The sequence below is a fragment of the Paralichthys olivaceus genome, chromosome 14 (assembly GCF_024713975.1).
Source record: "Paralichthys olivaceus isolate ysfri-2021 chromosome 14, ASM2471397v2, whole genome shotgun sequence".
Classification (NCBI taxonomy): domain Eukaryota; kingdom Metazoa; phylum Chordata; class Actinopteri; order Pleuronectiformes; family Paralichthyidae; genus Paralichthys; species Paralichthys olivaceus.
The window spans coordinates 15,604,954-15,616,960 of record NC_091106.1 but is presented as its reverse complement, the minus strand read 5'-3'; the positions used below and the strand labels follow the sequence as shown (position 1 = coordinate 15,616,960).

Sequence of the window (12,007 nt, the reverse complement as noted above, 5' to 3'; positions counted from 1 at the left end):
CCCACAATCCTCAAAGACTAGTGGTATAGATAAGGGATGGATGGATGGATAATACATTTTTCTATGTTGGGTTCATTGTTACTGAAGAGACATTCCTGAATACACCTGATGAAGAGTGGGAGTTACGGTGGATGATAAATGATAGATGATAGATCATCAAATTGAATTAACCTCACAAATACAAAAACCTCAAAAGGCAAAATCAAGTGGGAATGAGAGGGCTGACACGCTAACATAAACATCTGAGCTATATGAAAAATAAATGATCTTACTACCACAAAAACTAGACTGAAGCTTTCTTATCTCTTCTTATCTTTCTGACCCCCCCACCCCCCAGGCGATGAAATAGTTTTTCTTGGATTCAGAGATTTACATCTCCCCTGAACATATGTGAGAACTTCACATCACCACTGCTTTTAATCACCTTCTCCCTGCAGTCACTAATGCACAGCAGAGCTCTGCCATATGGTGGGCATGCAAAAAATAAATATGTGATCTTGCGAACTGTGCAACTTTTGCTTTAATGTGCGAGGATGAAAAGTCAGTAAGTCATTCACACATCTCCGGGGAGTAGCTTAGTTCTATAAGGAAAACTGCAGCAGCCCGATTTTCCCTTGACTTTTCTCTCTTTCGACTGAGCCACAGGCAACAACAGTATGTGTTCTATAAACACAGAGGTGAAGGGCAGCTTCCTTTTGATCTGTCCGCAGGTTTAATGTTTCCCAGCAGAAAATCTATGATGTGCCTCTCGCTATGATCAACGAAGCCTGATCCTTGTTCTGCATGCTTGAAGCTCACATGCTATGTTTGTTTGCGCATATAGTTCTGTATTTTGGTGTCTTCCACTTCTGAAGAAAAAGTTTGGGAGACTCAGACACGCAGGACACTCAATCCATCACTGCAAGGCATCCGATGAAAGAGACAACAACAAAACAGTGTGAGGGGAAATCAAACACAAGTGACTTCAAATAGCCCTCTGGACGTGTTAAGTGAGAAAGGAAGTGGAATCAGGGAAATCAGCTCCATCCCTTGTCCCCGATAAGCTTGTGTGAATCCATTAGGCTCATTCTAATTCATGTCTGCCATTTCAAACAGCACACACTGGTTTGATATCAGTGGTTGAGCGATGCCTTGTCCTATCAAATGCTGTTCCTGAGTGACACCAGGAACACTGCAACAAAGCTTGTCCTTATCAGCGGACAAACTCACACTGCAAGTTGGCAGACCATGTGGCGAGCCTGTTTGGATAAGCTTCCTCCCATTCATCCTGATACAAAGAGCTTGGCTCTGCAGAATTTGAGACGATCACTAGGGGTGGACTGGATTCATGCACAGAGATGCTCATGCACACATTCTCGAGCACAGAATTACTCACATGCACCCATCAATACACACACAAACACAAACAATGCAAAAATAGTATCACAACACAAGGCGTTTAATCCTTGTGTTGACATCCAGCTGTTAATCTCTCGAAAGGTTGGAAAGGGAGCACAAGCTCCTGAAAAAGTTGACATAATTGCTGTCACAAAGCTAATGAGTCATTCAGATCTGAGGCAACAACACCTATCCATCAGTGCTCCTTGTCCCGGTGATGCTGTGAGGACAAACAGGTTGGGAGGTCAGAAGATGTTTCACAAAGAAAATTAATTCGGATTTTGCACTGAATGGCACAACAACTGGATTTCGGATCACAATAGCAGCGCAGGTACTTTACTGTACAATAATCCCCTTTTGGACTGAGGCTTAGGCGAGCTATTACTACTGTAAAACTCTGCTAATGACTCATCACATATTCGCTGGCAGTGCCGCAGATCCTGAGGGACAATGAGGATAGATGGGAAAAGAGGAGACGACTAAGAGGCTGCGCGACTGACTGTCTGCGGGCTCTTACCGTGATGCGGACCGTGACGGTAGCCTGCCCTGGAGGCATGACCCCTCCTTGGTCGACAGCCTCCACCTGAAAAGTGAAAGAAGCCCCCATGCCCATAGCTGCCAGGTCCTCAAAATCCAGGGTCTGCAGCACAGATAACTCCCCTGTGATAGGGTTCAGAGAGAACAGCTGCCGGGCCGATTCAGTCTTGATCCGATACGTGACATTGGAAAAGAGGTCTGAGTCCTCTGCCTGTGAAGAAGAGGAGGAGAGGGAGAGGCATGAGCAGGAAAAATAATTAGAGAATATTAAAGACAACCTAAACAGAATGATGGAAGAAATGAGAGGAAGCTGCACATTTTTTTTGTTTTTTGGGACATTACACATAGACATATAGGATGGAGGGTAAAGGCTATGGATGAATATGAAATGAATATTAATGTTTCTATTTTAATTTTGCATTTTAATGCTGCAGGGATTACTTGCATCAATCATTAATAGATTCTGATTAAATCAAACCACTAAGGGGAACTTGAGTTTGGTCTTATTACAGAAAATCACAACTCTCAAAGTGGATAGAATTTGCAAAGGCTGTAGAAATAGGAGATTTGGTAGTCAGATGCAGATGCAGACACACAGACACAGACACACACAGACACACACAGACACACACAGACACACACACACACACACACACACAGCATTACTCATTGATAAGCAAAACAAGACTACAGCCATAGTGGTTCTGTGAGGCTTTACTTTAACACAGCTGTGCTTTGAGCTAAGTGCTCACATCAGCAAGCCTCATGTTTACTATGGAAGTAGAGCCGAGGCTGATGGGAATGCCTTTCATTTCTCTGGCATCTGGGCATAAACCAGAAACGTTCACCTGAAGATGGCCCGGCATCAAAAAATCTTTTTCTTAACATTCAGTAAGAAAAAAATGTCAACCTCATGGTGCTGGAGGAAAAAGTCATTTAAGGTAGTAGAATAAAATGTCTGTGAACCATGAATGTCTTCACAGAATTTTGTAGAGCACACATTAAGTTGTTTGAAGTGAAAATTTTGACCTGCTGGTGGTGCTAAAGGAAAAGTCAGAAGATCACAGAGAGTCAAAGCAGCACCCTGAGGAATTTGAAACTCTGTTGAGAATTCCATGGCAATCCGTCAGAAACAGTTTTCAAGATGTTTCACTCAAAAACTCAAAAAGTCAAAAAGTCGAGGTAATTTAAAGGATCATCAATAGCAGTAGGTTTCATCCTCTGGAGAGCAATGACCGAAGAAGTGGATCCACCGGATGAGCGAATACACTCATACACATTTAGTTTCCACCCAACTCAGCCTCCACCTTTTCTGAGTCTCACTATCTCACTCAGATGTGTTGAAAGCCACCCACATCCGTTTAGAGTTGAGGTGTCGTTGTCTCTGAGATTAATGGTGTCACAGTGCCACTGTCACTCACACCCCTCACCCTCACCCCTGCCTCTCTCCGTCTCCCTTCCTATTTTATCCCTCACTGAGAAATGTCACTCACAATACTCCAGCAATTACTCGCCCCTCTGCTCTGTGTTTTCCCTGCATGAAGACGGTTCCCTTATACTTTTCCTCAGTGCAACCATGTGCACTGATATTTGACAGTGCTGAATCCACCTTTAGATTTTACCACACTGAAGTTTTCCAGCATTTGTGCGTAATATTAATGTTTGTCAGAGGATATGGAAATGATCTGTGACTATAGACTGGTTATGACTTCAGAATTTCAGCTGTAAGTTTTGTTCTGCTGGAGTCTAAAAATGCCCAGAGAGCTGTCATGACAGGAGAAAAAAATGTTTTGTATGTTTTTCTCTGTGCAAATGTTTCCATTTGGAAGCAGCTGACATTTCAAACACCACATTTCATGCCCTTGAAGTTAAAAATAGCTGAAAGCCTTTTAATATAACAGTTGTTTCAGGCGCCTTGACTACATAATATACAGGGCAGAGACAGATCTAGGATTTTTCTAAATCAAGGCCTATTAAGGGGCCCACGATTTACAGACAGGGGACAATCGTATTTCCAACATTCATGCACAATTCCTGATTTAGTAAAGTGCACATATAAGTAATTCAATGTCTACAGTTTAATTGGATCCACCCCTGATAAATGAAGACATGAGCCATGCAGGGATGAAGAGAAAGAGACAAAAACACATGCAGGTGAAAACTCACACTCAGCTGCAGAACTACAGTTCCCACCGGGCTGTTTTCAGGTACGTTCACCACATAGGTTTGCTGGGAAAACATGGGGCTGTTGTCGTCGATATCTGTAACCAGGATTGAGAGCGTCAAGGAGGTGCGACGTGGATCCACAGCCCCGTCTGACGCCTCCACCACCAGGCTGTACTGGCTCCTGAGCTCCCGGTCCAGAGGCACTCGTGTGTAGATGCTGCCGTTTGCACTGATTGTGAACAAGTCAGGATGATTTACAATCCGGTAGCGCACCTGGCCATTAGCCCCTGCATCTGGATCTGTGGCCTGCGGAGATGGAACATGATCAGACGGCTCCGTTATGAGACCACACAGAAAATGATCCTCGTTGTGTAGCTGGTGAGGAAATACAAGAAAACATACTTTCCCCCTGTAGAGATAATGTGTGCACAGCTTGACCATATGAAAAAATGGAGATCAAGTCAGAAGTCAAGGACTTCTGACTTGATCTCCATTTTTTCCTCCCAAAGCAAGTTAGAGAACTGCGAAAAGGATAATTCGATGCAGCAGCATATTTGTTGTTTCAATAGAAGTCTGTGGCAACACAAACTACATAGAGGGACAAGGTGGAATCTAGCCTGAATAATCAGATGGAAGCCTAAAACCTGGTAATGTTGCAGAGGTCATTATCTTACATTGGACTGAGAGACCGTGCGTGCTGAAAACAAATGTGAGCGTGTTAGTGGAATTGCAAATTTAAACATTAAATAAAAATTCATCAATAAAGCCCATTTCTCTCCTGACCCTGTGGAAGTAAAGTGACAACCTGTGGGAAAAATCCATTCACAAGCATTAATAATAGAAGAGAGATACATATTCACCAATACATTGCATGCAAATAAAAACAAAAGGGATTTCGCTTTAGGCAAACAGCAGATGTTGTGAGCTTGATGTGATCCATTACATGATCCATTAGAGCGTGGCTTTATCTTAATGCCTTACATATTTACTGAAGATTCAAGTACAAAGCCACGTAAATTACAGTGCTGCAACCGCACCGACACAACTTTCACACATTTCTCTTTGGAGTCTCATTTCCTCTCCTTCGTACTGAGATGAGAGTCTTTGTCGCAGACTGATGAGTAATCATTCTCTGGTTGAAAAGGCCAGAACCCTTTTTTTATTCATGCAAACTCCACGTTTCATCCAAAGGAAATCTTTAAAAAGCTCAATCTCAATTTAATTGTATGCACGACACTCCTGATCAAATAAAAAAGAATAAAAGAAAAAGAAATGAAGAGCTTAAAGGTTTCTAATAGGCTTACTTCACTATATTTCTGTATGCCTTTGTCTCACAGGGATTGCTTTTACATATGTTTATCATAATTTGAACTGTTTACCATGTTTACTATGAAAATCCAATATCATGGCATAATATATATATATATATAAATATATGACAGACAATGAGGAAAAGGGAAACAGGCCACGGTGCTAGAGTGCAATACTGTGAGGAGGAGAAAATACAGATTTTAAATCCCTGTGTGGAGATGACGGGTCATTATTATGCCTGTGTATGTATTCATACCCGGCTGTTAACAGTGTGGTGGTGGTAATTCTTGTAAGTGAGAGAGAGAGGAAGGCAAAAAGAATACAAAGATCAAGTCTCATTTCATCTGTTTGGGAATAATTTCTTAACTTCAGTGCACGTAAGGACACGGCAGCACAAAGTCTGAGAGAAAGTCTCAAACAGTTGGAGTGAGGAGGACGCACATAAACATATGGCTGTGTCCAAAGTTCGCTGTGAGTCCCTGACAAACCAGCGCTAAAAGTTGGACCTCAGCAGTTTAAGCTTTTGCAAAAAGTACATCATGTCAATATGTGCATATGGATCATTACTTCCCTGCAGTGGTTACATAACTAAAATCCTCACTCTCGCTTCTTGCCTTGTAAGAGGTTTAAAGCAATTAATTCACAGCCAATAAAATCACATAGCACATTTGCATATTTCTATAGTGGCCAATGGACAAAGTACTGCATGTATTATGGAGGTCTGCACAGGGCAGATCAAAGACCTGCCAGAGATGTTGGTACACATGACATCAATAGGTGGGCGCGTTGTAAAGCCTGGTCTTAGTGAAGATTATATAACCTTTGGTTCCTGGGACAAAGGTCGTCATCATTTACTGCGTCAAAACTCGCAGTAAATGATGTGGCTCTTTCTTCGTCCGTAGTTTTGGGAATGTTTGACACATTTCTTTCAGTCTGGACTCAGATGTTTGGTTATTTGATGTCGTGAGATGGTGGGCAGGCTTAGTACATTGATTGTGGGAGCAGTGGAACATCCTGCGGGAGGCTGCAGCACAAAAAGCAGCTTGAGCAGGTAGGTTCAATCTTAAGAAACAGGCCCACACAGCTTCTTAATGCATGTGATCTAATATAGATATTATATAAATCTGTCTCCTCTGCTGCTGGCCAGTGTCCAGCGTTTGTTTTTGAGCATTTACATAAGATAACACACTCCTGTTGCTTTGGAAAGTAAATGCTGAAAGTTAAAATTTAGTCTCAATTACCCACTTCTAACCCTTACACACAGAGCACATTACATTCAAACATGAAATTAAAAAACTAACGTGTTCCTCTCAGAACTGAAGACCAGGAGTGATAACTGTGTTAACAGATGTCACAGGACAAAACCATCAAACTCACTTTTTCAAGGAGCTTGGCAAAAAAACTAAACAATACTTAAATTTAACAACCTCTGTAATTAGCACAGGAATGGATGCTTGTTTTCTCATTTTTACCAAAAAGTGTGTTAAAAAATGTTGAATCAAATAAGGAGCTTAAAGATTGCAATGTAACTTTGTGTGTTTTTTTCTAAATACAAACAGTATTTTTACATTTTACGAGCAAAATTAATATATTTGAATACAGGAAGTATAGCAGTTGTTAATTATTTGTCTTTCAAACTGTATTTAGTTGATAATAATTTGCTTGTGATGGTGGGCTTGCCTAGAGACTCATATGACAGGGCCCTTTAAACTGATGCATTATATTTTTATAGACAATTCAAATTTTGTTTGTGTTGTTTTTATGTGTCTATGTGCACCACCTCGGATTTACTTCTGTTTACAGGTAGAACGGTGCTTTATAAATGAAGTTAGAGCATTGACTGCATCATGCTCAATATGTTGCATTGTCAACGTTTAGATGTGGAAAAAAAGAAAATCAACACTGCCTCAATTTATGTTCTGCAGAGCTCTGTAGCAGCAATTCTACATGATGTTCCCATGATGTGTCTGACGTGAATGCTAATCCATTTGTCCTGCGGTCATCTGCATGTTCAGATTATTAGCAAACAGAATGTGCAGGATTTGTCAGTCCCTGAACAAGTGACTGTGTTTGCACAAGCAGCACTTCTGTCAATTCAGATAACCTGGCAAACCATCTCTGTGAGTGTGTGTAAAATAAGAACAGGTGGGAACCAGTTCAGTTGTGATAATCCAACATGCTTCAGGGTGAGCATTAATCTACTTAATGGCATAATGCATTTGCACTGCAGCCATCTTCTTCTTTGGCAGTTGCCTGCAGCTTTGTGCTTGACTGCATTATTTCCCCACCTCAGGTATATTCAAGATACGGCTACAGGAACAATGATCTTATTCCTTCCTTTATCTTTCATTTGACTTTTATTTAGTGTGTCATGTGACTACTGTTTAGACAAGGACAAAAGTTGCTCAATAAAACTTGCAGCAGAGTCGTCCTTGTACACAAAGCTACTAGAAAGTCTCCAGCTTGAAGTGTGAAAGCATTTCTCAGTGTAACAGACCTGAAACACAGAGAGATGCATTAGTTTTGAATGAACGTTTTTTCTCTTTTTCATTTTTCACATTTCCTCTCTGGTAAATGAAGACAGGGAACCTCTAAATCATGTTATATATTTTAGATGCTAAAAGGACTTTTTGGGTGATATGCTCCTGATATATTTTCCATTCTGTGTTTAGTCTTTATCACCCAAAGAATCAAAGCCTCCTTCACTTGCACTAAGCATTGACACAGTAGGTCTGTAAGAGCCTGGTCATTTGGTGAGAGAGCAAAGAAAATGTGGCTGTTGTCTGTAGAGATACAATTAAAATCACACTCATCTTCAGAATTGGTTAAAGGAAGTCTGACAATGGAAGGGTGTCAATAGTGATAAAAACATGTCCGCTATTGTTCTTTCACCTAATCCACCATTATTTTCACAAATTTTGGTCTAAAATACACCAAGAGATTTTATATAACAGTGCTGCAGTGGGAAAAAACAAAAAAAAGCCTGCATCCATCTTTGATCAGCTACTACGAGCTAAGCTGTAGCCTCTCAATGTGCATGTGCATGGAGAGCAGGATTGTGTTGAGCTAAGTACTTTAATGTACTTTTCTTTCGAGTCAGAAAGGCACAGCCTCAGCTTGAGTTGGTGAGGCGCCAGCTAAGAAAACCTTCCAAGGTAGGACAGAGAGCAAACAAGAGACGGCGATGTGGGCTCAGCTCCAATCAAGCCGCTGGCTGCATTTCTGAGGGAACACGTGGGAGTAAGACTGGAGGTCGCTTTACCTCATGCAAACACTAGGTTTCCTTCATACATCCACTTTGTCTGAGTTCATAAACTTGCAACATTGACTGATAATCCCATTTTATTACCCACTGAAAGATGTCTGATGTCTCTGGGACAAATGTGGCTGATATCAGAATGCCTGTTTACTCTTGGCATTTTCTGTTTGCATAAGCAATCACGATGGATAATTTAAGTACACAAAATATATTAGAATACGTCTTTTTTTTTTTTACATTTTAATGAATAATTGTGTTAGAGTTGTAAATCATTATATGACATATAATAATCTCACCCGGAAAATCTGCAGATCAATATCTCCAGATATTGTGAACCTGCATCAAACTGCAGAGAATATTTCCAAACTCAAAATTCTTTGCATTATTTAAAGATAGATTTTCTGATAGTGCCCCAGACCTGCTGCAAATCCCACTAAATGTCTCGTAGTTTGCTGTTTTGAAACTCAACTCTGAGTTTATAGAAATTGTGGGGATTTAAAATCAGGGAGTGAAACTGCAGGAGAAATAAAGAAACAAGTGAAACCTCTGCCTCATGTGATTTGTGAAAATGGGCTATACAAAAAACATTTGATTTGATTTGACTTTATGTGCAAACCGTCCATGTGTCCTGTCAATATTCACTGATCAACCCACTGATGAGCATCAAGCCAATGAACTAAAAATAGTAATCGGTATAAATTCTGGCAGCTCAGCGGAGCTAAACCAAGCCAGTCAACAGCTTTGGTTGACAAATGTGACTGACATGATTGACCATGTTGGATACTGTGAGCCACAGCAATGAAAACAAATTGCTCTGTGGTTTGCATAAAACATCATCTATTAAACAGTGGAACCAACACACATGATGCCTGAAAGGGACAACACCATCAGAAAACAAACATCACACTTACTGTGACTTCTCCTATGAACAAATTGGCCTGTTCTTCTTGCACAGTAAAATTAGTGGGGATGGTGAGGTTAAACTTGGGGTCGTTATCGTTGACGTCAGTGACAACTATGTTCACGGTCGTAGTGGATGTCTAAAGGAAAGAAGAAGACAAACGTTATTCAGTCTTCATTTACAAAAGTATTCAAACACAGAGTTTAGAAACATGGCACAAACAATGATATGGAAAGTATAATTTTTACTTTAATGTGGAATTAACTTTAAACTTTTATCAGGAAAATTAGTCTCTCTCATGCTCAAGTAATAATTTTAGAAGCATAAAGATCAAACAAGGTCAACTGCTAAAAACTCACTAATAAAGAATGAATCTAAGAAGTACCTTTGACCCCGTCAGAGCTTAGATAACTAGATTTACTGCCTCGTGGTTGTTTGATTCCACAAACCGGTTCATAGTCACTTCTGTCCAGATGCATATAAAATACGTAGTGAAGACTATTTCACATGAGGTGGCCCACTGTGTTATAATACGCTGCAGCAAAGCCTACTATTAGACTTATATATAATTTATTACATTACATTTACTCATTTGGGCTGATAGTTCTATCCAAAGCAACAATAGGAGACCTTGCAGTAAATCAATCCAACAAAATAAAAAAAGAAGAGGAAGTGTGTCTTCTTAAAGTTAGAGACGGACGTCCCTGCTCTTACAGCATTTGCTTGCTCCACAATTAGGGAACCACAATAGAAAAGAGTCAGACTGTGATTGCCTTGTGTGCAGGGATGACAACACCAGACAACGTTCCATGGAGGAATGCAGCGGTCAAGAAGGAGCATGAGCCCGTGTGATTGAGTTCAAAAAGATTGTGCAGACCTAGAAGTCGCTCTGTAGGCGACCATTAGGGACTTGAATTTGATTTGGGCAGCCATGGAGAGCAAGTGGAGGTCAATGAGCAGCAGAGTGATGTGGCCTTTTAGACTGATCTAACTGTGCAGGAGGGGAGGCCGTCCTGAAGGGTACTGCAGTATTTGGCAAATAATTCTTAGTTTAGGGAAAAAAACAAAAATCAATCTCATCTATACTTAGTACTAAAGGATCAGCTAAAACCTTTAAATCATATTCACAAATGTATTGCACATGTTTACACTGCTGGAAATTTGATCACTAAAATCTAATACTGTATTCGTAAATTGGGCACTGCCTAATACAAAATATATACAGATTAGTGAGCTTACAAAACCACATGCTGTCCTTTAGAACACTGTGGGTGAAACATAAGAATGATAACTCTTAATGTTGTTGTTGTCTAGCTGCCCATGATTGTGTAGGCCAGCGTGTGTTGACATTATAACAGCATTGATTATGTCCACGGATCCTAAAACGATGAATTCTGCAAACATTTGAAAATCCTCTGACTTCTTCTCCAGCACCAATATGAAGTTGACATTTTTGTTTTTAAGTCAAGAGTATTGGATGGATTCTCATGAACAATTCTGAAGATAATCCAAGGTGCTCTGACAATGACCCCTGAGGACAGTTGCGATCAGGATTTGTGGATTGACCTGCCCTTCCTCCTGAGCCAGAGCCGCTTAAAAGATTTTTTACAACTGCCTCAGGATGAATTGTAATATTTTTGGTGATCTCCTGACTTTTTCATCCAGGACTAAACATCAACGCTGCTACTTTGATTGCAAAGGCGAAAAACCTCCACTTCTAAAAAGAAACTTAAGAACTTCCAACATAAATACATAATGAATGTGCATATAGTATATATCTATTAAGAATTCAGAGCATATTGAGCTGTTTTCTCGTCGGGGCATATTCAATGATGTTTGTTATTAACAGCAGACTGCACAAGAGGGTGGCCCAGTATCTGGGGCATGAAAGCATGAAATCAGATCGATCACATCTTACTTCCTCTGATTTCACACTTTTACTTTTTGAGCAAAAGTTCAATACTCCGATAATTTCAAATACTGTTACTTATATCAACTGCATTTATTTTCATGTTGTAGAAAATGTCTTAGTCACAGTATACATTTTCTTTATTTCCACGGTCAATTGAATCATGTTTGTGTTTTGTATAATGTCCGGTGTTTTCTGTGGGTTTTGTTTTATCTCACTGGTCACCTGAGGTGTCCATTCATTTGCATGGCCACTGTTGCTCACCTTCAAACAATGACACAGTACCACAAGGCCACAGCACTGCTATAAATCAACATTAAAAAATGGCTGCATATGCACAATCTATAATCTCTCAGAGCTCTGGGACAAAGCTGTATGCAAATAATTGTAGAAAATGATCTCCTCTGTGGGGGCGGACGCAAAAATTAATACATAAATCACCCGCAGACATCTTTTTGACGTTGCCATAGTAGAAGAGACATTCAGTGGCACATGTCACACAGGCAATGACCTAGTTAATGTCACCTTCATCTCTCAAATCCCTTCG

The 12,007-nt window shown here is 40.4% G+C and overlaps 1 protein-coding gene across 4 annotated transcripts in view; it reads right to left on the bottom strand.

The window, feature by feature from the left end:
- The window catches only part of LOC109636652 (protocadherin-15-like), a 190,050-nt gene that overhangs the window by 57,052 nt on the left and 120,991 nt on the right, over positions 1-12,007 (bottom strand). For all 4 annotated transcript variants that reach the window (XM_069538674.1, XM_069538672.1, XM_069538671.1 and 1 more), the window contains 3 exons: positions 9,562-9,690; positions 4,081-4,386; positions 1,895-2,125 (listed from right to left, as the gene is read on the bottom strand). In XM_069538674.1, coding sequence (XP_069394775.1) covers positions 1,895-2,125; positions 4,081-4,386; positions 9,562-9,690 — 666 coding nt within the window. The remainder of the gene's footprint in view (positions 1-1,894; positions 2,126-4,080; positions 4,387-9,561; positions 9,691-12,007) is intronic.